This window comes from Lithobates pipiens, unplaced genomic scaffold, assembly GCF_037356315.1.
Source record: "Lithobates pipiens isolate NorthernLeopardFrog02 unplaced genomic scaffold, aLitPip1_a1.2 Scaffold_19, whole genome shotgun sequence".
Lineage (NCBI taxonomy): Eukaryota > Metazoa > Chordata > Amphibia > Anura > Ranidae > Lithobates > Lithobates pipiens.
In genome coordinates, this window is record NW_027507764.1 from 403,894,366 (window position 1) to 403,919,215 (window position 24,850).

At 43.0% G+C, this 24,850-nt stretch overlaps 1 protein-coding gene across 4 annotated transcripts in view; it reads right to left on the minus strand.

Annotated features, from left to right (window-relative positions):
• Positions 1–24,850, minus strand: part of GNAL (G protein subunit alpha L) — a 433,000-nt gene that overhangs the window by 17,598 nt on the left and 390,552 nt on the right. For all 4 annotated transcript variants that reach the window (XM_077492425.1, XM_077492427.1, XM_077492426.1 and 1 more), the window contains 3 exons: positions 10,810–10,864; positions 5,781–5,854; positions 4,775–4,833 (listed from right to left, as the gene is read on the minus strand). In XM_077492425.1, coding sequence (XP_077348551.1) covers positions 4,775–4,833; positions 5,781–5,854; positions 10,810–10,864 — 188 coding nt within the window. The remainder of the gene's footprint in view (positions 1–4,774; positions 4,834–5,780; positions 5,855–10,809; positions 10,865–24,850) is intronic.

The window sequence follows — 24,850 nt, forward strand, 5'->3', positions numbered from 1 at the left end:
GGCCGACCCGAATATAAGCCGAGGCCCCCAATTTACCCCCAAAAAACTGGAAAAAATTATTGACTCGTGTATAAGCCGAGGGTGAGACATGCCTGTCCATCCCTGTGTGTCCGTCCATCCCTGTGGGTCCATCCATCCCTGTGTGTGTGTCCATGCATCCGTGTGTGTGTGTGTGTGTGTGTCCATGCATCCGTGTGTGTGTGTGTGTGTGTGTGTGTGTGTGTGTGTGTGTGTGTGTGTGTCCCCGTGCAGCCTACCTGTGTCCAGCCTGCCTGTGTCCGTCCAGCCTGCGTCCCGTCCAGCCTGCGTCCCGTCCCGGCCCGTCCCGGCCCGTCCTGTCCCGAGCCGAGCCTCCGTCCTTCAGCTCTTCGTCGGCGGCCATTCTAGGATTCAAAAGCCGCGCCTCCGTCGGTGATAGGCGGAACACTCAATTTCCCACTGACTGCTGTTCCGCCTATCGGATGTCCGTGATAGGCGGAACACTCAATTTCCCAGCAGCCTGTGTTCCGCCTATCACGGGCATCGTCTCATCCTCGTTCGTAGTACGAGGATGAGACGATGCCCGTGATAGGCGGAACACAGGCTGCTGGGAAATTCAGTGTTCCACCTATCACAGGCGAAGGCGGAGCCGGAGGCGCGGCTTTTGAATTCTAGAATGGCCGCTGTCTGTCTGCTCGACACGCTGATCGAGCGGGCAGACAGCGATGACTCGAGTATAAGCCGAGGGGGGCACTTTCAGCCTCAAAAAAGAGGCTGAAAATCTCGGCTTATACTCGAGTATATACGGTACTTATGTCTACAGAGACTCTATGGATCCAGGATAGATGTGCCTTTTTGCCTTGGAAACGGTGAAAACATTTGAACAGAAACCTTGGAACCATTCTTTGGAATGGTTTAACAGCAATGACTTCCTGTGAGAAGAGTTGAGCCAGAGCTATGAGCAGGTCTGCCAATCTCTGCAGGGACATTGGCAGATGTAACTGCATGAAGCAGGGTGGAGGTAGAGACCAAAATTCCAATTCATAGCCTCTAGATACCATGCTCTGGATCCAAACATTCTAAACATCTCAGAACGAAATAGCTGCAAAGGCCATCTTTGAAAACTGGGGGCATCCCTCATTCAGAGGAGGACTTGTTCATGTAATCAGAGGACTTTGGGGTCCAGGCACTACGATGGAACAGACTTTTATGCTTTGCCTTGGAGGCCTGGGAGAAACTAAAGTAACTTTTCTTAGGCTCAGAAGAAGAGGGTGTCAGGGCTGGGCTCAGCCCTTCCTTCTCAGAGCAGGCCAATCAGCTGTCAGTTAACTGCCAGCTTCAATCTTTTCCACAGTGACTCACCTAATGATGATATCCTGTTCGTCAGTCCTGCTGGTTACTTAAGAGGTTCAGTTAAGTCCCTCTCTGCCTTCGCCTTGGTCAACACATCCAGAGACGCTCTCCTGTGTACCTGTTGAAGACTTGCTTGGCTGACATCCCTTCTGGTTCCTGATCCTGCTTGCTGTTCCACTATGTTGATTCTCTGATTTCCTGGCCTGTCCTGAAATATGCTGATCTCTGGCTCCCTGATGTCCTGGCTTGTCTGAGTATCCATTTTGGTTACCGATTTCTGGCTATGATTTGACTACGTTGCTCTGTTTACCTTTTACTATCATTATTATTATTAAACAAGTGTGATTTTTAAATGCACTTCTGTCTCGGTCTAATTCATGGTTTCTGACAGAGGGTTTCTCAGAAGATTTCACTTTCTTTTTCTGGGGAAAAAATAATAATTCTCTCAGTGACCTCCTTGATAAAATTGTCCAGGGATTCGCCAATGAACATGTAAGCCAGAGGATCCTCTTTAACTTTACTGAAAGTCTCATTCTGAATATTTGACAAATAATATCTCCATGCCCAATAATGCAATAGAGCAGGAGCATAGGCAAGATTTCCAGTTGTTGGACGACACAGGGATCTAAACCAGGTATCCGAGACATGTCCTTGGGCAGCTAAAGTCTGGCAGACCAAGTTAAAACGAGGCCTTGAAAAGGGCTTCCAGTCTTTTATTCACAGTGTCTTTAAGACTGGGTTGTCCTACACAGGAACTGTTTAAGGTGCATTAAGGTGAAAAACCTTCTCTGCTGCAGTGCCCCTCCAGACCCCCCCCCCCCTTTTTTCTTACCTGAACACATTTGTTTCAGCACCGTGCATGAGTGCTGAAATCTGTCATCTCATTGGACAGATTGATAGCAGCGGGAGCCAATGTCAATCAAATCCAGTGATGCGGGGGCAGGGCAGAGTCCCGCTGTCTGGGTCAATGGCTCCAAATCATGTGCGAATTCAGGCAGAAATTCAGACTTGATTCATCACCTGAATTGGTTAACAGGGACGCACCAGACCCCTGCTGTGAGCCGTGGCCGCAGCAAGTGTGAACCTGGCCTTAAAGTATTGTGTGCTTCAGACAATTTTATTTTGCATATAAAGTTGGTGACCTTATGTTCTACTGAAATGATGTGGTGTGACCTGAAACATGCTGTAAAACAAGACAACCAAAAATAGACATGAAGTAAAATAGCAAAAAAAAAGGCTTCCTAACCTCTGGAGCTGTCTAAATGTCAGTTACAGAAAGAATGCAAGTGGGATAATTGCCAACATAAAAGTTCTTATTAGTTAGTAAAAGTAAGGGTTATATACTTTTTCAATCAAGAACTTTGATTCATTGAGCTATATAGGACCAAAATGTATCCAGCATTGTCTTCATTATGACTTGCAAGAGGGTCAGATCACATTTAACCACTTGCTTACTGGGCACTTAAACCCCCCTCAGTCCCAGACCAATTTTCAGCTTTCAGCGCTGATGCACTTTGAATGACAATTGCGCGGGCATACAACACTGTACCCAAATGAAATTTTTATCATTTTTTTCCCACAAATAGAGCTTTCTTTTGGTGGTATTTAGTTACAGCTCGGAGTTTTATTTTTTGCTAAACAAACAAAAAAAGATGCAAAAAAAAAAAAAAAAAAAAAAAAATCATGTTTTAATAGTTTGTTATAAAATTTTGCAAACGGGTCATTTTTCTCCTTCATTGAAGTGCGCTGATAAGGCGGCACTGATAGGCTGCATTGGTGGGCACTGATGGGCTGCATTGGTGGGCACTGATAGGCTGCATTGGTGGGCACTGATAGGCATAGTTAAGGCGGCACTAATAGGCACAGATAAGGCGGCACCGATGGGCACAGATAAGGCGGCACTGATGGGCAAAGATGGGCACAGATAAGATGGCACGGATGGGTGGCACGGATAAGTGGCACGGATGGGTGGCACGGATGGGCACTGATAGGTACCACAGATAGATGGGACTGATGGGCACTGATAGGTGGCACTGATAGGTGGCTCTGATAGGTGGCACTGCTGGGCACTGATGGGCGGCACTGCTGGGCACTGATGGGCGGCACTGCTGGGCACTGATGGGCGGCACTGGGGTGCAGCACCTTTGAGGCAGATTGGGTGGCACTGTGGGTGGCACTGTGGGGTGGCACTGTGGGTGGCACTGTGGGCATTATGGGCACAGACGGGGGGCACTTACTTTTACTTTGTTAAACTTCAGGATGGCACTGCGGGAGGCAGGTGGGCACTGGCAGGTGGCATGTGGTGACTTTCATTGCTGGCCGTGATCGGGACTGATGTCCCGATCACGGCCGCCGGTGATCGGCTTTTTTTTTTTCTCCTAATAGCCGATTACCGGCTCCGTTCTATCACATGATCAGCTGTCATTGGCTGACAGCTGATCACGTGATAAGGGGTCGGGATCGACCCCTTACACGGATCGGTGATCAGGCGAGTCTCACGGACTCGCCGATCACAGAGCGCGCCGCGCGCGCCCCTCAGGGGGCGCGCAGGCCGCTCGTAACCGGGACGACGTCAATAGACGTAGTCCCGGAAATCTAGGTCCGCGCTAATGCCGTCATTCGGCAATAGCGCGGTACCCAAGTGGTTAAAGACTATTACTGCACAAAATCCTCATATGAGGTGTACATATATATATATACATACATATATATATATATATATATATATATATATATACACATACTTGTGTGTTGTAACCATACACAGCCTCATTGCAAAACACTTTGCTGGGAATTTAAAGTGATATTAAAAGCAATTTTAAATAAAATAAAAAAATTAATAAAAAATAAACATGTTATACTCATACTACATGTTTTACACAGAGCAGCCCTGATCCTCCTCTGCTCAGGTCCCCCACAGGCGCTCCTGGCCCCTACCTCCTGCCAAGTGCTCCCAGAGCAAGCAGCTTGGGGGCACCCTAGCAGGCTCTCTCCTGAGCTGCTGCTCTGCGTGTCCATTCACACACAGAGCCATGGCTTGGCCGTGCTCCCTCTCTCTCCTTACTGGCTGTAATGAAAGTAGTGGGAGCCAATGGCTCCTGCTGCTGCCTTAAGGATGGGGATCAGGTAAGTATTAGTGGGGGCTACTGCACAAAAAAGGTTTTATACCTTCACGCATATGGCATGAAGGTAAAATAAACCTTGAGCCTTTAAAAAACAATTTAAAGACCAAACTTTATGATCAATATCACTGTAGCCTTCAGCCACATATACTAAGGGACATTTTATAGTAAACAACTGTTTGGAGATTCCCAGGCTCAAATCAATACTTCACCGATGCCTCTGTCATTATCATCCATGTACAACTATGGCACTATGTAAATTTTATGGATGAAGAATCGGATGCGTAGTTTAACCTTTATGAAATCAGTTGCGATCTTACCATTAAAACATTGGATCCACTTTCTTCTCTCATCTCTTTGCCCTCCTACATCAAACATACTGTAAAAAAAGAAAGACACAGTACATTATCAGAAAGCAAGAACAGTCAATGCTTTAGGATACTTGTGCCATTGTCAAGTATTTGTGTTGTACAGAACAATCAATCAGATAAAAACAACTATTTTGTGAATACAGATTAGGAGATGAAACAATAAATCAGATTGGATGCTGTGGACATCACACCTTCGTATGATGTTTGTTTCCTTTGTTATCAAAAATCCCTCACTGGCATCTATAATGGCGATAAGTGAATAGGCTTCTACTATAAAAAGACCACAAGTATTGAACTGTCTGGAAATAATTGCACAATGTCAGCATTATAAAAAAAATGATGGGAAATAAACACGAAGGTCAGATTTAGCAGTATAAAGTGACAGTAGAATGTATAACAGCCCAAATTTTCATTTTGCTGAAATCATTTGAATGATATCGTTTAAATTCAGAAAGTTAAAGCTGAAGTCTAGGTATGGGTTTTTTTTTTTTTGCAGCATTTACATTGGCCCAGCCTGGCTGATCCCTGTGGAAGTTGGAAATCACTGTAGTAGCTTACAGCTACTACAGGGATCACCTTTCGCTTCCAGGTCCCATGCTGTGAATCTGCTCTGCTGCTTAGTGAACACGGGGGGTCACTTGCTTGGCGCAGATGCTATACAGAGAACACTTTGCACCTTCTCAATGAATGCAAAGCATTCTCTGATTGGATGAGATGGAGAGGTGGGGCAGAGACTTTTGCCCAACTAAAACTAGGACCAATGTTTTGGTTTCGCTTTAAACTAATTGCAAAAATTAAAAAAAGTTTTACGAGCAAGATGTATGATTTGTGTATTATAAACATAAAAAAAAATTAAACAAAAAAATAAAATAAAAAACAAACTGCAATACAAGCTTACTAACTCAAATAAAATCTTACTGTGGGAATGCATCCAAAAAAAAAAAAGTTTACTTACTGGAAATTAACTTTGTCTACTTGAAATCGCGTTTCAAAAATCCCTGATGTCAAAACTCTGCATCTTAATAAGTCCTGTAAAGATTAAAACTGGTCAAAGACAAGTTTTTTTTTAAAGCACAACACATTACAGACTTGTATAGTAATGAAATAAAATTATAAGCAGTCCCTTTGTTGGAGAGAGGGTCACATTCTCAGATTTTTCAGTAGCGGGAAAAGAAACTGGGGCTTAAAGTAAAATTATATGCAATTTTTTTTTCATTTTGAGTAAGGGAGGGTTATAATTCATTTTTTTCACCATCTGTGTCCCATTGCAGGGATTTCCTTCACTTCCTTTCCCATAGCCAAACAGGAAGTGAAAGGAAATCCCTGCAAATAAAGGGAATTCCCTGGGGACCCCCAGGTCACCAGAACTAGTGACCCCATTGGAAGATTTCTCCTCTATTACTTTTCTGGGGACAGCCCAAAATGTGGGATATCTTTTACTTTCACTTTCAATGATAATGGTAAACAGAACAAATAGAGAAGATGAATCTGAGGGCACAGACAGCAATAAAAGCTGACAGCTGTTCTAATCCCTCTCCACTCTGTCCAAAACAAAAAAAAAAAAAATGTTTTGCCTTTACTTATACTTTAACCACTTCTGGACCGCCCACCGCACATACAGTATTCAGACCCCCTTACATTTTTCACTCTGTGTTATACTGCAGCCATTTGCTAAAAATTTAAGTTCATTTTTTTTCCTCATTAATGTACACACAGCCCCCCATATTGACAGAAAAAAACAGAATTGTTGACATTTTCGCGGATTTATTAAAAAAGAAAAACTGAAATATCACATGGTACTAAGTATTCAGACCCTTTGCTGTGACACTCGTATATTTAACTCAGGTGCTGTCCATTTCTTCTGATCATCCTTGAGATGGTTCTACACCAGGGATATGCAATTAGCGGACCTCCAGCTGTTGCAAAACCACAAGTCCCATCATGCTCTGCCTCTGGGTGTCATGTTTGTGGCTGTCAGAGTCTTGCTATGCCTCATGAGACTTGTAGTTCTGCAACAGCTGGAGGTCCGCTAATTGCATATCTCTGTTCTACACCTTCATTTGATTCTAGCTGTGTTTGATTATACTGATTGGACTTGATTAGGAAAGCCACACACGTGTCTATATAAGTCCTTACACCTCACAGTGCATGTCAGAGCAAATGAGAATCATGAGGTTGAAGGAACTGCCTGAAGAGCTCAGAGACAGAATTGTGGCAAGGCACAGATCTGGCCAAGGTTACAAAAAATTTCTGCTGCACTTAAGGTTCCTAAGAGCACAGTGGCCTCCATAATCCTTAAATGGAAGATGTTTGGGAGGACCAGAACCCTTCCTAGAGCTGGCTGTCTGCCCAAACTGAGCTATCGGGGGAGAAGAGCCTTGATGAGAGAGGTAAAGAGGAACCCAAGTCGGGGCTTTATGGCAGAGTGGCCCAACGGAAGTTTGCTAAAAAAACACCTAGAGGACTCCAAGATGGTGAGAAATAAGATTCTCTGGTCTAATGAGACCAAGATAGAACTTTTTGGCCTTAATTCTAAGTGGTATGTGTGGAGAAAACCAGGCACTGCTCATCACCTGTCCAATATAGTCCCAACAGTGAAGCATGGTGGTGGCAGCATCATGCTGTGGTTGTGTTTTTCAGCTGCAGGGACAGGACGACTGGTTGCAATCGAGGGAAAGATGAATGCGGCCAAGTACAGGAATATCCTGGACGAAAACCTTCTCCAGAGTGCTCAGGACCTCAGACTGGGCCGAAGGTTTACCTTCCAACAAGACAATGACCCTAAGCACACAGCTAAAATAATGACGGAGTGGCTTCACAACAACTTTGACTGTTCTTGAATGGCCCAACCAGAGCCCTGACTTAAACCCAATTGAGCATCTCTGGAGAGACCTAAAAATGGCTGTCCACCAACGTTTACCATCCAACCTGACCGAACTGGAGAGGATCTGCAAGGAGGAATGGCAGAGGATCCCCAAATCCAGGTGTGAAAAACTTGTTGCATCTTTCCCAAAAAGACCAATGGCCGTATTAGATCAAAAGGGTCCTTCTACTAAATACTGAGCAAAGGGTCTGAGTACTTAGGACCATGTGATAATTCAGTTTTTTCTTTTTTAATAAATCTGCAAAAATGTCAACAATTCTGTGTTTTTCTGTCAATATGGGGTGCTGTGTGTACATTGAGGGAAAAAAAATGAACTTAAATGATTTTAGCAAATGGCTACAATATAACAAAGAGTGAAAAATGTAAGGGGGTCTGAATACTTTCCGTCCCCACTGTATACTGCGGCAGGGTGGCCCGGCTGCGAGAACCTGTACATCGGTCTGTGCATGAGATACAGTGGGTGCGCGTGCCAACGTGGGAGCAGTACAAAGAAGCAGGATGTGGATCTGCAAACAAGGAGGATCCCCCTTCTAACAGGTGACAATACTGAGATCTGCTGTACCTGGTGATCAGGAGCAGCGATCTCTGTGTTGTCCCAGTAAGCCCATCCCCCACACAGTTAGAACACACCCAGGGAACACAGTTAACACCTTGATTGCCCCCTAGTGTTAACTCTTTCCCTGCCAGTGTTATTTATACATTGATCAGTGCATTTTTTTTTAGCATTGATCACTGTAATAATGTCATTGGTCCCCAAAAAGTGTCACGTGGGGTCAGATTTGTCCGCCGCAATGTCGCAGTCCCGCAAAAAATTGCAGATCGCCGCCATTACCAGTTAAAACAAGAAAAAAAAAATAAAGGTCCATTAATCTATCCCATAGTTTGTAGACGCTATAACTTTTGCGCAAATCAATCAATATACGCTTATTTTTTACCAAAAATATGTAGCAAAATACATATTGGCCTAAAATGATGAATACATTTTTTTTTTATATTTTTTGGGGGGGATATGTGTTATAGCAGAATGTAAAAAAAAAAATATATAATTTTTTTTCAAAATTGACGGTCTTTTTTTGTTAATAGCGCAAACCCCCCCCCCCCCCCCCCAAAAAAACAAACAAAAAAACGCAGAGGTGATCAAATACCACCAAAGGAAAACTCTATTTGTGGGTAAAAAAAAAGGACATCAATTTTGTTTGGGTACAGCGTCGCACAACTGCACAATTTTCAGTTAAAGCGACAAAGTGCTGTATTGCAAAAACATGGCCTGTTTATTAAGGGGGTAAATCACCTTTCTACAAAAAATTTTTTGCAGGTAAAAAAATGTGCATTGATTATTCTTTGTAGTGGGAGCCTGTAAAGCATTGTACCAGCGATCAGCGTGCAGGTCTCTGCACACAGTTAGTGTATTTGCTTGCCCGTACATCCCGTCTCTGCCTGTCACTTGCTGACAGGAAGACTTAATAAACTACCACAGCACTCCACAGTGCTTTTGTAGTCACTGAGAACTACACGCCGACAGCCACTAAGGATGTCGGGGCTTGTAGTTAATTCACACACACAGCTGTGTGCATGAATAATGCGGCCATGTGGGCGGAGGCTCGCACGACCATGTTGTTTTCAAACAGTGACAGCTAGTATGGGGAACTTCTCCCTGTACTGCTGTCACAGGGAGGGAGGCAGCGGCTGCAGCACTGGGAACATGTTACATGTTCCTAAAGGTGAACTTATCCTTTAAAATATAGCTTGAGTAATTAGCAGTGGGGAACAAAGCTTTTAAATGAGAGTTATGATAGTGGTTACCTATTCAACATACTATGCCCCACAATGAAAAAACACAAGGGCAATACTTATGGAAAGCATTACATAAACATATTGAAATCACTTTAAAGGGCCTGTTTCAAAGGGCTTTTGTTAAAAAGAGGAAGTATGGCCAAAGTTTTTTTGGGTCATACATCTCCTATGGATCACTGGGGTGCAGTTCGTTCTGCACACCTTGACCCATTTTCAGCTGACAGCAGGCTAAAGGTTGCTGTCTGCTAATGCCACTCAGCCGGTCCAGGCTCAGGAAAGATCCTGACCATATGGTTGGGATCCACCCAGATGCCTGGACCGGCACCTGGCTCAGCCTCTCAGCGATCCGCTGAGAGCCTGAGCTGGCCTCTCTTGCCCAGAGCTCCAGTGAGCACTAGAGGTGAGAGCAGAGAGCTGTGACTGACAGCCACAGCTCTCTGTTCAGAGTGGAGGAGAGAACTAAGCAAACAGTGGTGTTTAATTGCTCAGTTCTCAATGTAGAGCCGGTGTTCTGCCGAGAAGTGTCACCCCATCGGATAGTGTCCACCCCGTATTGCGCAGGAGCAGCGCTTGCGCAGCACGGGGGACAAGGAGATGCCGAAAGTCTCCAAAGATGAACGGTGCCTGCGCACTTAATAGTACCTTCTGCCTTGAGGCCAGGTTCAAGCTACACCATGCAAGTGGACATACGGTAGATGATGTAAAACAGCACTTAGTAACAGGGCCCCTTGTGGGCTCGCATCGCTCGTCACGCTTCGGGCACGGCATCTCTGCGCTCTGCAATTTTTTTTAACCTGGACTCAGTGCGCAGGCGCCGTACATCTTCGGAGACCTTCATCGTCTCCTTGTGCAACACAGTACACTATCCGACGGGGGACAGTATTCGACAAGACACCGGCAGGGGACAAATGTAGCATCCCCCTAGATGAGTGTAACTGTTTTTTTCTTTTAAATCCTGAACGTCTCTTTTTAAAATAGAAGTCTAATAAAATGTAAAACCCACTTGAAGCAGATTAACTGCACCCGATAATGAATTCTGAATCATCTCAGAAGCGTCTCAAATTGCTTCCATTGACAGAAGCCCAAAGCCCACTGACACAGGCCTAATGATCTATAAAGAACATTTTTAGGATCCTTATTGTGTCAACCACTTTTTACTTTCCAACTTTAAATGATGTAAAACAAATGACAAAAGATACATGAACAAATAGTTCTGAAATGCAAACATTTACATCAAATTCATCTATGTGATGAGGGCCCTTCCAGTGCAACAGCTTACACAATTTAATGATGGTAGGCTACTTACCTGATCTGTCGGTGTGTAGTCATTTTGTCTGACTTGTTCAATTTTTTCTAGAAAGCTAAAAACAGAGAAGGAATTGCAGTTAGTGCAAAAATGGCATTATCCGTTACTACAGGCTGGTTAACTAGTATATTGCTATAAGGCCTCTTGCACAGGAACATAATCATTTACTGATGTTTATATGCAGGATCTTTCTGGCAGAAAGATTGAGATAAAAAACAAAACAAAATAAAAAACAGGCTATATTGTGTAAAGTAATTGCATATACAGTATCTCACAAAAGTGAGTACACCCCTCACATTTTTGTAAATATATCATATCTTTTCATGTAACAACACTGAAGAAATGACACTTTGAATGTACACTACAATGTAAACCAATGTAAAGTAGTGAGGGTACAGCTTGTATAACAGTGTCAATTTGCTGTCCCCTCAAAATAACAACACATAGCCATTAATGTCTAAACTGCTGGCAACAAAAGTGAGTACACCCCTAAGTGGAAATGTCCAAATTGGCCACCATTATTTTCCAGCACGGCCTTAACTCTCTTGGGCATAAAGTTCACCGGAGCTTCACAGGTTGCCACTGGAGTCCTCTTCCACTCCTCCATGATGACATCACTGACCTGGTGGATGTTAGAGAGCTTGCGCTCCTCCACCTTCAGCTTGAAGATGTCCCACAGATGCTCAATAGGGTTTAGGTCTGGATCCATGCTTGGCCAATCCATCACCTTTACACTCAGCTTCTTCAGCAAGGCAGTGGTAGTCTTGGAGGTGTGTTTGGGGTCGTTATGTTGGAATACTACCCTGCGGCCCAGTCTTTAAAGGGAGGGGACCGTGTTCTGCCTCAGCATATCACAGTACATGTTAGCCTTCATGGTTTGTTCCCTCAATGAACTGTAGCTCCCCAGTGCCAGCAGCACCCATGAAGCCCCAGACCATGATACTCCTACAACCATGCTTGACAGTAGGCAAGACACACTTTTCTTTGTACTCCTCAAGTGGTTGCTGCCACAAACGCTTGACACTATCTTGGTCTCCTCAGACCATGGAACATGGTTCCATTAATCCATGTCCTTGGTCTGCTTGTCTTCAGCAAACTGTTTGTGGGCTTTCTTGTGCATCATCTTTAGAAGAGGCTTCCATCTGGGATGACAGCCATGCATCAACCAACAGGCTAACTCCCCACCCCTTCAACCTCTGCAGCAATGCTGGCAGCACTCAAACATCTATTTCCCAAAGACAACCTCTGGATATGATGCTGAGCACGTGCACTCTTCTCTGGTTGACCATGGCGAGGCCTTTTCTGAGTGGAACCTGTCCTGTTATACCATTGTATGGTCTTGGCTACCATGCTGCAGCTCAGTTTCAGGGTCTTGGCAAACTTCTTATAGCCTAGGCCAGGGATATGCAATTAGCGGACCTCCAGCTGTTGCAAAACTACAAGTCCCATCATGCCTCTGCCTCTGGGTGTCATGCTTGTGGCTGTCAGAGTCTTGCTATGCCTCATGGGACTTGTAATATTGCATATTCCTGGCCTAGGCCATCTTTATGTAGAGCAAAAATGTGTTTTTTCAGATCCTCAGAGAGTTCTTTGCCATGGGGGTGACATGTTAAACTTTCAGTGACTGGGATTAGAGAATGAGAGCAAGAACACCCAATTTAACACACCTTCTCCCCATTCACACCTGAGACCTTGTAACACTAATGAATAACATGACACCAGGGAGGGAAAATGGATAATAACTTAGGGGTGTACTCACTTTTGTTGCCAGCGGTTTAGACATTAATGGCTGTGTGTCAAGTTATTTTGAGTGGACAGCAAATTTACACTGTTATACATTACATTGTAGCAAAGTGTCATTTCTTCAGTGTTGTCATATGAAAATATATAATAAAATATTTACAGAAATGTGAGAGGTGTACTCACTTTTGTGAGATACTGTATGTGCATACAGGCATGTAAACATATGCATGCGTAAAAACACATGCAAAGTTCTTCATTGTCTTCTAGGTGCCAGTGTTGCAATTTATAGGTATACGCACATATATACTTGCGTATACATGCATGTAAATTATTATAATTTTTTTTACAGCTCTGAACTCACCTGCATTGCTAAGCTCTATGCAGCTGTGTGCCTTGTCCCATAGACAATAATGCACTTGTGTTCGGATAAATAAATAAAAAGCAATACAACTACAAATGTGGCCTTTTTTGCCTGTTCCCAACCACAGTTTCTGATTACTGCAATATATAACCACTAGATGGCAGAAGATTACTTCTTCACCTCTATGCCATATGCGGCCTTCCTGCACTGCAGCATGACAAGGCTAACATTCCAGGATACCAATAGGTAAAGCAATTTCTTATACACAGAGCACTAAACTCTATGGGTAGGCAAAAACTGTGCACAAGGATAATGAAGGAATATGAGCACGATAATGTACACAAACATATCAGAATTGACACTTTATAAAGTTAACAATTCACTAAACATACTAATGAAGCGTTGTTAGCGTTGCCATTATGGCACAGGGCAGGTTCTACTGGAGTTTGCACTCTTGGCACATTTTTGTACATGACAGTAAAACACAGCAAGGCAGCGAATAACAGATTACTTTTTAATTTAATTCTCACCAAATATAACGCTCATATTTGCATATATGTTAGGAAAATTAGATAGCGAGCCACTATCTTTGTGCATTTGTGTCTTCTAATACAGGTCCCCAGAATCTCAACTTTTTTCCCTCTTACTTCCTGTTTCAGCTTTGGGACAGAAAGTGAAGGTAAATTTCCCTACTAGGAAACACATGGCATATAGAAAACGTTACAAGGGGTTATACTGTTAGTCTATTCAGCATGAAAAGAAAAGTTTTGCCTTACACTCTACTTTAAATGATATATATATATATATATATATATTTTTTTTTTTAAAGTATTCATTTAACAACTAATTCACACAAATTATTTTGCCCCATCCTTCTTGGTACTCTGTAACAATAGGTGTGGTGTCAGATAAGAGCGCCCCCCTCTTGGCGCATGGCCACCCGACACCACATATAGAAGGAAGACAGATGCTCTGCTAGCGAGCTCCCATCTACAGCTCCCAGCACTTGGTCATCCAGTCTTGTATTGCATAGACGAGGAGGTTATGTCTGACCAGGTCTAGGTTCTAGGTGAATTACTGAGTGTACCCTGGTCTTTTCTGTGTATTTGGACACCCTAAACAAAGTCTAGAATAGATAAACGAGTTATGAAAATGGAGGTAGTTAGCAGAATGTCTATCTGGCTGCATATCTATTTTTGTGACCTCAGCTGGGCTTTGGGTCATTTTTAGGACTTTGGATAATTTTCGTGTGACTTTTATATTTGTAAATACTTGCTCTTTCATAGTTTTATATAGTACTGAACAAATATTTTCTATATTGCAGTTTACCAATCATTCGATGTGGTGTCAGCTTTGATTTTCTCCTTTTTGCCTTATTTTCACCTGTTGATCTGGCCATTAAAGTGGTTGTTTTTTTTTATCGTAAGGCATTCTATGCATTAAGATAAAAAGTCTTCTGTGTGCAGCAGCCAGCCCCACCACTGTCCAGCAATGTCCACGAGTGTCTCGGGCCATCCAAGATTCACCCTCCTGATTGTCTGAGACACAACAGTGGCCCCACTGGCTCCCGCTGCTGTCAATCAAAGTCAATCAGCCACTCGGGGGGCCCTGCAGCTGCGGCTTCATGCCTGAATGGACACAAGGAGCTGTGACTCAGCTTGGGTGGCCCCATAGCAAGCTGCTTGATACTCAAAAGGAGGGAGAGGCTAGGAGCACAGAAGAGGGACCCAAGAAGAGGAGGATCTGGGCTGCCCTGTGCAAATCCACTGAAACAGAGCAGGTAAGTATAACATGTTTGTTATTTTTTGAGAGAAAAAAAAAACAAGACTTTACAATCTGTTTAACACACTTCCTGTCCTCTATCTATGGAGCAGCAATGGAGCCACCCTTGGGCAGTACTGTCTGGAAAAGATTGTTAGATGGACTGGTAGATTTAGGTGAAGTTTACATAGGAAGTTGAAAAAAACAGCAGATCAACAGGTAAAAAACTGTTAATGCTGGTGACAGACTGTATCACATAGGTCATTTATGATTTTCCCTTTAGTACCATTTTAACCAGTACAGAGAGATAATTCTGTATCTTTACAAAATCTAATTCAACCTCCCTGTCTGCAACACACTGATGCTGCAAGTCACATTTTGAAAATGCTAGTTTCATAGACGGCATGCTGGTCCATTGTCTTTGGAGATATTTGAGTCACTGATTTGACTTGACTGTGGTAACTGTACACTTGTCTGATCAAGGACTCAGCCTAGGTTTACACTGAAGGGGGAATGAAATCGGATGAGTTCTTATGAATTCGCACGATTTCAATCCCTCATGTCAGTCCCGACTTCGGGGGGTTTCTGCACAGATGTCTATGGAAATCGCCCCCACAGTCGCCAAAAATAACAAACTACTTTTGGGAATCGGTGCAGTGCCGCAAATGCGGCGTCTCACCGATGAAGATGGTGCTATTGCCGGCAATTGCTGCTGAATTGGCGTGCGATTTGACATGTCAAATCACATGCCCAATTGCTCCAATGTGAACCAGGGCTTAAAGTAATAAGCCAGAGACTGACATTTTTCAGAGGTCAGAACTAGCCAGCCCCATAATTCTTTCGGTACAGTATAGTTATAGCATTTCCTTTAGGAATGGTTCAGGTAAGATATGAGCTGCATAGGGTGTGCTTTGTTAGCTGGCTGGCTTATAGACCTTCATAATAAGAAGGAACAGTAAGACCCCATTCCAGCTTGTGTGACATCATGCGACTTTGTAAATCAAAATTGCATGACAAGTTGTACCCCATGTTTGTCATGCAAGTGTGAATGGAGCCAGAGCCCTGATACAACGGTTTGGAGCTGTTATTTTCCTTACCTGTAAACTGCCTTCAATGTTAGCCTATGTCATGCACACTATAGGCATTTTCAGGAGTTTACAGTTAGAAAAGAAACACGCAAAAGTGAAAAAATGCACATTAGCATGCATTAACATTAGGTGCGTTAACGTGCTTCTCCATGTTAATGAAATCTAATGGCCAGAATTCTGGCTAATAGGATGCATTAATGCCAGACGTGGGGACACACATTAACATAAACAGTTTTTGAGCTTCACAGTGTGCATAAGGCCTAAAGAACAATCTTTGTGTAGAACTGTAAAGCAGGAAACATAGCAAGCACATGCAATAAGCAAATATGGATGTCACTATGTTCATATATAATTACAAAACTAAACATAAACAAAGGTCTTTAAACATAACAATAAAGCCCTGTTCACATCTGTGTGGAGCGTTTTCCATGCCTTGTCATTGAACTTTATATAACATGCAATTTGATGAAAGCACATCAAAGATGCTGTAAACAGGATTTTCTAAACACACGGCACATTAAAGCGCACAGTTGTGAATGGGGCCTAACAGTGAGACGGTGACTAATTTATTTATTCAATAAAAAACAAAACCTCTATCCAGTCCCTTTATATGAGGCTTGCTCAGACTAGTGTAAACCATCTTTGGGTTATGAAGTTCAACAGCCAAGGAAGCACCAGATATCTATCTGTACATCAGGACCACAAGAAAAAACCTATAAAGTAGACAGTTTGGAGAATTGTGAAGACAATGTAAACAAACCGTTTGTACAGTAAAGTGTTCTGGAGCCTCAGGTTTTTGCAGCCACAGGTCAAAACAAGTAAGATTCCAGATTTACCTGAAGTGACAAAAAAGGCTTTGCCTCAAAGATTTATGTGGGAATCTGTTCAATCTGGTTTGGATTCGTACACATGTGTCACGGTGTCTAAATATTGACACTGAAAAACTTTAAACAGGAGAATAGCAGTAACGGTGACATAACCGGAGGAAACGGAAACAGTGAAGGGGCTTCATTAATTATATCAACTCTGAGAACTGTTCTCATTCTCCATAATTTACTGCCGGCTTCCTGGTCTCATGTCAGATATTACAATACACACTGGCATCTACCTTACAGAGGGGGCTTTTCTATTAATAACAAATGCTATTTTCAATGTCTTGAGGAAACATGAGGGATAGTGGCTTCTATGTACTATAGAGGTGTAACCTGACTACAAAATAATAAATAAATAAAAAAACGATTTTGATGATAAAGTAGATCCTAAGAGCCTATCGTACCTAAAAAACTGAATACTGAAACTGGCAGAAATGGCAGTGCCCATGTTGTCAGGAAAATGTCAGGTGGCTCTAGTGGTGGGGAGATGTTCAGGCATCCACACTTTGCTGCAACGTACCACATTCCAAACACTTGAATGAGAACAGAGCCTTTTATCGTGGGTCACAATCACTGCCGAGCACCCCATTTTCCCACCTGGGTAAATCTACCTTAAACGTATTCCCTAACTTATACAATTTTCAAACGATGGTCAGGGAAGATGTGTGCACTTACAAGACCTCTTTAATATTGTCTCCACTTTCTATATATATATATATATATATATATATATATATATATATATATATATATATCCTTACAATGTTTATACTTTCGTGTCCCAGATCCAAAATGTGTATAAACCCAAGCGCTTAGTGGGCAGCAGTGGAAAAACACAAACACTCTGCAGCTGCTCAAAATTACTAGTCAAAAGAGTAGTAACTGAAAAAATGTATATGTATGATACCATATACCAGAAGTAGTACTCCGTGACCACATAGACCACAGACTACCGCTGGTACCCTGGCAAGCAGCGCTATATACCAGTGTACCTTAGCTGCAAATAAATGAATACAAATACTATTGAATATAAAAATGTGTATGACCGTCTCATATATCATACATTGTACTGACCCATACGATATTATTATACAGTCCGGGTGAGCATATTTAAACTCTCCCCTTTATTATTCTTCTCCCGAAATTAAATACAATGTCACTGTGAGAGGCACTGCACAAATATCGCCTGTATATACAAGCCACAGTTCTTTCTGGGAGAGTAACCATCCACGTTTCAAGCGAAAAGACTCTTTGATATTTGGAACAGATTAATCACCGCCACCGCTCTTCTTATCACACCTCCACACGTGGTTTCCACACACAGGGGTTCTCAGTGACAGGTGGAAAGAGCACCCCCTTTTGGTAAAACCCTTACCGGAATATATGGGTCTAAACAGCACTTCGCATATACTCAACGAGGTCCTCTCTTTAAATCCTCCTTCTTAGATCTTAGTTATGATTATTACTCCAAACGTCCCAATGATAGTGACATGACGTGAATGGAAAATCGAAAAAGTATATAGTATAATACCGTAAAAACACTCTGATTTATTTAAATGCAACAAAGAATACACTCACAAACAACAATTCAAAACAGGCAAGATTCAGATCATCACCACTGCATAATCCATAGATAGTTTTCCCCTGGACTACATCGGGCATACAACTGAATGTGTACCTTTAGCTTCTTACTCTGGTGTGTCCTTGTATCGTTACCCTGACGCGTTTCGTCCGTTAATGGACATCATCTGAGGGTGCCGATACCTCTGCTTAGGTCCCATATGTACCCCGTGTCATCTCTGCTCATTAAACACAGCTGAAAGGAGCTCTGATTGTATGATTACCGAACAGCGCCGCCATCTTAGTGAGGTCACTGCACGGCGCCGCACGTTCACGTCACCGAGCGCCGCGACCGCGCGTGCGCCCTTCCCATGACGTCATTGCGCGGCGCCTCACGTTCACAACCCCGAGCGTCGCGACCGCGCATGCGCCGTTCCTATGACGGGAGAGACTACTCTGCCGTCTACTGCGCATGCGCGCGTCACGTCACGCGCCATATTGAGTGACCCGCGTTCAGCATAAGGGAAACACATTTCCGCCCATAGTTCCTATGGGTTCACAATCACCAACACGCATGAGTGTCGGTAATAGCCATACCCACAGCAACCTGCAATTGGAAAGAGAGCTATAACGCTCTACTCTGCACTGAGATGACATGACATCAATGTGCTGCTGCGTCGAAAACAAATACACATTTTCATTCGCGACTATATCAATTTCATTACTGGCGGGCTCTAAAAATTTTGGGGAGTAGACAAAGTTTCACCAAGTTGGAGGGGTTCAAACATGGTCAGGGAGATTTCAAAGAGAGAATCACAATGGATATTCTCTATGAACACTTTATCGCCAAAAGGATTGAACGTCGAACTAGACGTGAATTGTTTTATTAGTAATTACTGATAGTGTACCAGTTTCCTGCATTTTTTCGAGGGTGTCTTCTACTAATCTCTTTTTTAATACTTTTTCAATATTTTTAATAGTTTTAGTATTTTCCAGTATGTGGTTTTTTCTTATATCCTTATACGGTGCTTTTTTAGTTGTACTATTGTTTGCTCATCGCATACTGTCTTAGTTTAGCATTTTATGAATCATCTTAATTTTCTGGTTTTATATTTACTTCCATATTTATACATATATATAGTTTTACCTCTATTTTGAGACATATACCATCTAATTATATTAATCTTAACATGCCGTTGTAATTTTCCATATATACTTATGACTCTTTATAGATATTTCTATGAGTACATTTAATGTGTTTTAGGGGCAGGCATATCATGATTTTTATTAATATCAAGGTATTTTCTGTATATATATATATATATATATATATACATATAGACATGTATATTTTTAGCCAGTCTTGACTTGATATTAGTCGATTTTCCTCACCTTTTTACATTTAGTTGCAGTAACTCTGAGCATTATTATGGTCAGTAATTAATTCTATTATTTTATGAATTAATTTTATTTATTTTTTCCATTAATTTTATTAATTTTATTAAGCAGTGTGTGGGTAATATATAGAGCCCGCCAGTAATGAAATTGATATAGTCGCGAATGAAAATGTGTATTTGTTTTCGACGCAGCAGCACATTGATGTCATGTCATCTCAGTGCAGAGTAGAGCGTTATAGCTCTCTTTCCAATTGCAGGTTGCTGTGGGTATGGCTATTACCGACACTCATGCGTGTTGGTGATTGTGAACCCATAGGAACTATGGGCGGAAATGTGTTTCCCTTATGCTGAACGCGGGTCACTCAATATGGCGCGTGACGTGACGCGCGCATGCGCAGTAGACGGCAGAGTAGTCTCTCCCGTCATAGGAACGGCGCATGCGCGGTCGCGACGCTCGGGGTTGTGAACGTGAGGCGCCGCGCAATGACGTCATGGGAAGGGCGCACGCGCGGTCGCGGCGCTCGGTGACGTGAACGTGCGGCGCCGTGCAGTGACCTCACTAAGATGGCGGCGCTGTTCGGTAATCATACAATCAGAGCTCCTTTCAGCTGTGTTTAATGAGCAGAGATGACACGGGGTACATATGGGACCTAAGCAGAGGTATCGGCACCCTCAGATGATGTCCATTAACGGACGAAACGCGTCAGGGTAACGATACAAGGACACACCAGAGTAAGAAGCTAAAGGTACACATTCAGTTGTATGCCCGATGTAGTCCAGGGGAAAACTATCTATGGATTATGCAGTGGTGATGATCTGAATCTTGCCTGTTTTGAATTGTTGTTTGTGAGTGTATTCTTTGTTGCATTTAAATAAATCAGAGTGTTTTTACGGTATTATACTATATACTTTTTCGATTTTCCATTCACGTCATGTCACTATCATTGGGACGTTTGGAGTAATAATCATAACTAAGATCTAAGAAGGAGGATTTAAAGAGAGGACCTCGTTGAGTATATGCGAAGTGCTGTTTAGACCCATATATTCCGGTAAGGGTTTTACCAAAAGGGGGTGCTCTTTCCACCTGTCACTGAGAACCCCTGTGTGTGGAAACCACGTGTGGAGGTGTGATAAGAAGAGCGGTGGCGGTGATTAATCTGTTCCAAATATCAAAGAGTCTTTTCGCTTGAAACGTGGATGGTTACTCTCCCAGAAAGAACTGTGGCTTGTATATACAGGCGATATTTGTGCAGTGCCTCTCACAGTGACATTGTATTTAATTTCGGGAGAAGAATAATAAAGGGGAGAGTTTAAATATGCTCACCCGGACTGTATAATAATATCGTATGGGTCAGTACAATGTATGATATATGAGACGGTCATACACATTTTTATATTCAATAGTATTTGTATTCATTTATTTGCAGCTAAGGTACACTGGTATATAGCGCTGCTTGCCAGGGTACCAGCGGTAGTCTGTGGTCTATGTGGTCACGGAGTACTACTTCTGGTATATGGTATCATACATATATATATATATATATATATATAAACAAAAAAAACAACCCATGATATTCCCACCACCCACCAATTGACACATGTCCTTAAAAGAGCAGGGTACACCCCCCCCCCCCCCCCACACACCCATCAATTTGGTCACTAGAGCTGACCAGCCCAAAGAAACAGGCAACTATCTCTGATATATGTATCTAGTGTCCTTCTCATTAACCCTCAAAAGACTCCAGAGGTTTTACCGAAAGGTGAACACAGCTTGTGATCTGTAGCATTCATAAGAATCTAATTTTCATAGTCCCATGGTGAGCAGGTTTAAAACGAGGTAATGGTGAAAGGACAATATGGATACCCAGATGTGTCCCAATCAGGGGTGGACTGACAACTCATGGGGCCCACGGGCAATAGGAGATTATGGGGCCCCCAGGCAATCCGAGTTTATGGGGCCACACAGTACACACACAATCACACTGTATACACATACATGTACACACAGTATACACAGACATGTTTCTATTGGCTGAGAAGGTACTGGAGAGGTGGGGCAGCTATAATCTTGGGATTTTTAGACCAAAAGGATGTCGGTAAGGGACATTTCAGAGACAGAATTAAAAAAAACACAGATTTTTACATACGGTCCCTGGATTTACTGAGGCTGGCAACCCTGATGGGGTCCCCTAGTGGCTCAGGGACCTCGGGCAGTGCCGAGTGGCCCAATGGTCAGTCCGCCCCTGGTCCCAATAATCACTTTAGGTATGCATTTTTACAAAAGTTGTACTTTCCATGCTAAATTTCCATAGGTTTTTTGCATATTCCCCAGCTACTGCATTAATCCTGAGGCCTCATGCACACTGATGTTATAAAAACATCATTAGCGTTAGCTGTAGAAAGCTGTAGCTGTAGATACAATGAGGGAAAAAAGTATTTGATACCTTGTTGATTTTATACGTTTGTACAAACAAATGATCAGACTATAATTTTAATGGTAGGTTTATTTTAACAGTGAGAGACAGTATAACAACAAAAATATCCAGAAAAACGCATTTCAAAAAAGTTATAAATTGATTTGCATTTAATTGAGTGAAATAAGTATTTGATCCCCTAACAATTAGCAAGATTTATGGCTCCCAGGTGTCTTATATAAGGGTAACAAGCTGAGATTAGGAGCACTCTCTTTTCTAATGTTTCTAATCTCATCTTCTTACCTGTATAAAAGACACCTGTCCACAGAAGCAATCAATCAGATTCCAATCTCTCCACCATGACCAAGACAAAAGAGCTGACCAAGGATGTCAGGGACAAGATTGTAGACCTACACAAGGCTAGAATGGGCTACAAGACCATCACCAAGCAGCTTGATTAGGTGGCACTGATGAGGAGGCAAGAATATGCTGCATTTATGGACACTGATATGTAGCACTGATGAGCACTGGTGGGTGGCACTGATGGGCACAGATAGGTGGCACTGGTGGGCACAGATAGGTGACATGGATAGGCAGCACTGATAGGAACTGATGGGCTGCACTGATGGATGGAATTGATGGGCAGCAGTGATAGGTATTGATGGGTAGCAGTGATGGGCAGCAGTGATAGCCAGCATTGACTGGCATCACTAATGGGTGCTGATTGCTGGCACTGTTCGCCGGCACTCCCTTCTGGCACTGTGCTTTATTATAATCGGGGCACTGATTACATGCCTAGATATCCTTTGTAAGGAGATGCCGCTGATCGGCTTTCCTCTCCTCACACTCTATCAGTGTGAGGCGAGGAGCGGAGATTACTGGCATCTCCGTGTTTACATGTGACTGGCTGTGAATGGACATAGCCAATCACACGGTTAAACAGCAATGGCTCTTTACAGAGATCAGGGCCGCGCTGTGTCCTAGCAGCACAGCGCAGCCACAATCGCAGCACGCACGTTCTGGGCGCCGGTCAGATGACATCCACCCAGAATGAGAGCAGCACCGCCAAGCCGTCATTTGACGGTGGGCGGGCGGCAAGTGGTTCAAATTATAGACTGATCATTTCTTTGTCAGTGGGCAAATGTACAAAATCAGCAAGGAATCAAATACTTTTTTCCCCTCACTGTAGAATTTTGCAGTAGCGTTCTTTCGCTTTTTTTTTTTTAGCAAAACTATACTCCCACAAAAGCTTATGGCTCAATAAATGCCAAATATCCGGGTTAGAGTTATACAGAGATTTTACAGCTGAAAAACTCCTCTTAAAACCCACTAGGTTCTGTTTTTTTCCCCGGATAACAGCCTATGTGTATATGGACACAAGGCTAACATGCTGGGGAGTTTACTGGCTGAAAAAAATACATCTGAAGGCAAGAGCAGTAGCTGTTAAAACTTTCAGTAATAGTCATCCGTTTCCCCTACATACTTTATTTTATCATTTTTACAGGTATTTTGCATCACCGTCCCTGAGGATTCCCTAATATGGAAATGTAACTCCTACCAGTTAACCAAATACTAAAGCTGGTTATACACTAGTAGAATTTTTTTTTTAGAATGTTCTTAGATTGTCTAATCTTTAATGGGTCAAATCGATATTCATACTTGTAGTGCGGAATTGCGCGTTTGACAAATTTTTCATGCTTCGTGTGTTTCTTGTAGGGGAAGGAGACTGGGGGCTAACTTTTTTTGCACCCTTTTTTACTGCAAACCAGACCTCCGGTTGCAGTGGGGGGTGAAACATTTAGCAGCAGCATTCCTACCACTGCTAAGTGTGACAGTTTCAGCTCAGGGATGTTGGTTGCTAAGGAGCTGGCACCATCCAGTGTACTAACAACCAGTGACTTCTGTCTGACAGGTGAATGTAAACAAAGGAGCAGGGAGATTTACCATGAAATAAAATCAGCATTGGGGTTCCCCCACAACCCATAGCAGGCCCTTAGGGTATGAATTTTAAGGGGGATACAATGCCAAAAAAATGCCTGGCTGGCCAGGAAAGGGGGGGATGAGTGTGTGGTTCCCCCTTATGAACCATACCAGGCCACATGCCCTCAGCATGGACATGGTACTCCTCCCCTGGCAAAGAACCTTGTCCCCATGTTGATGAGAACAAGGGTCTTTTCCCCACAACCCTAGCCCCGTGGTTGTGGGGGTATGTACCCTAAAAATAAAAACACCCTAACATTTGACGAGCCTTTTTTAAAAATATATAATAATTTTCTTAAGTCCCCTAATGTACATCTAACGTTAATCATGCCATCTAGTAATGCAGGTCCACACCAATCACGATCAATGACGGTCACTGACCCACACAAAAGGAAAAAACCCATGGCTTGCCAAGACCTAACTGATCCTGTTGCTTTCCTCACGCCAAATGACATCTCTGGGTCCCCTCATAAGTAATCTGCATCCAGGCTCAGACATCCATCCTTAACTGCAGAAAAACGCTCTGTGTGAAACTACATGCAAAAAGTGCCAGGCGCTGCCCGGTTGTCATTAGTTTAAATAGGCTAAAGCCAGGTACACAATACAGTTTTTGGGTTGCATAATAAAAAATAAAAAAATGTCAGCCCTGTTCGGAGACACTCTGCTAACCATGCGAGGTTAGTTCAGCAATCTCCCCCGCTGAGCTGTTGTGCTCTGACAGAGGGACAGACCCCCCCCCCCGCCAGAACACTCCAATCTGCATTCTCTGCTATTGGCTGAGAGCGCTGATCGGGAGCCGGTCGGCTGCTGGTTTTCCAACATGCTCTTCCCACAGAAGCTTGCCAAAAGGCCAGCTTCTGCCGGA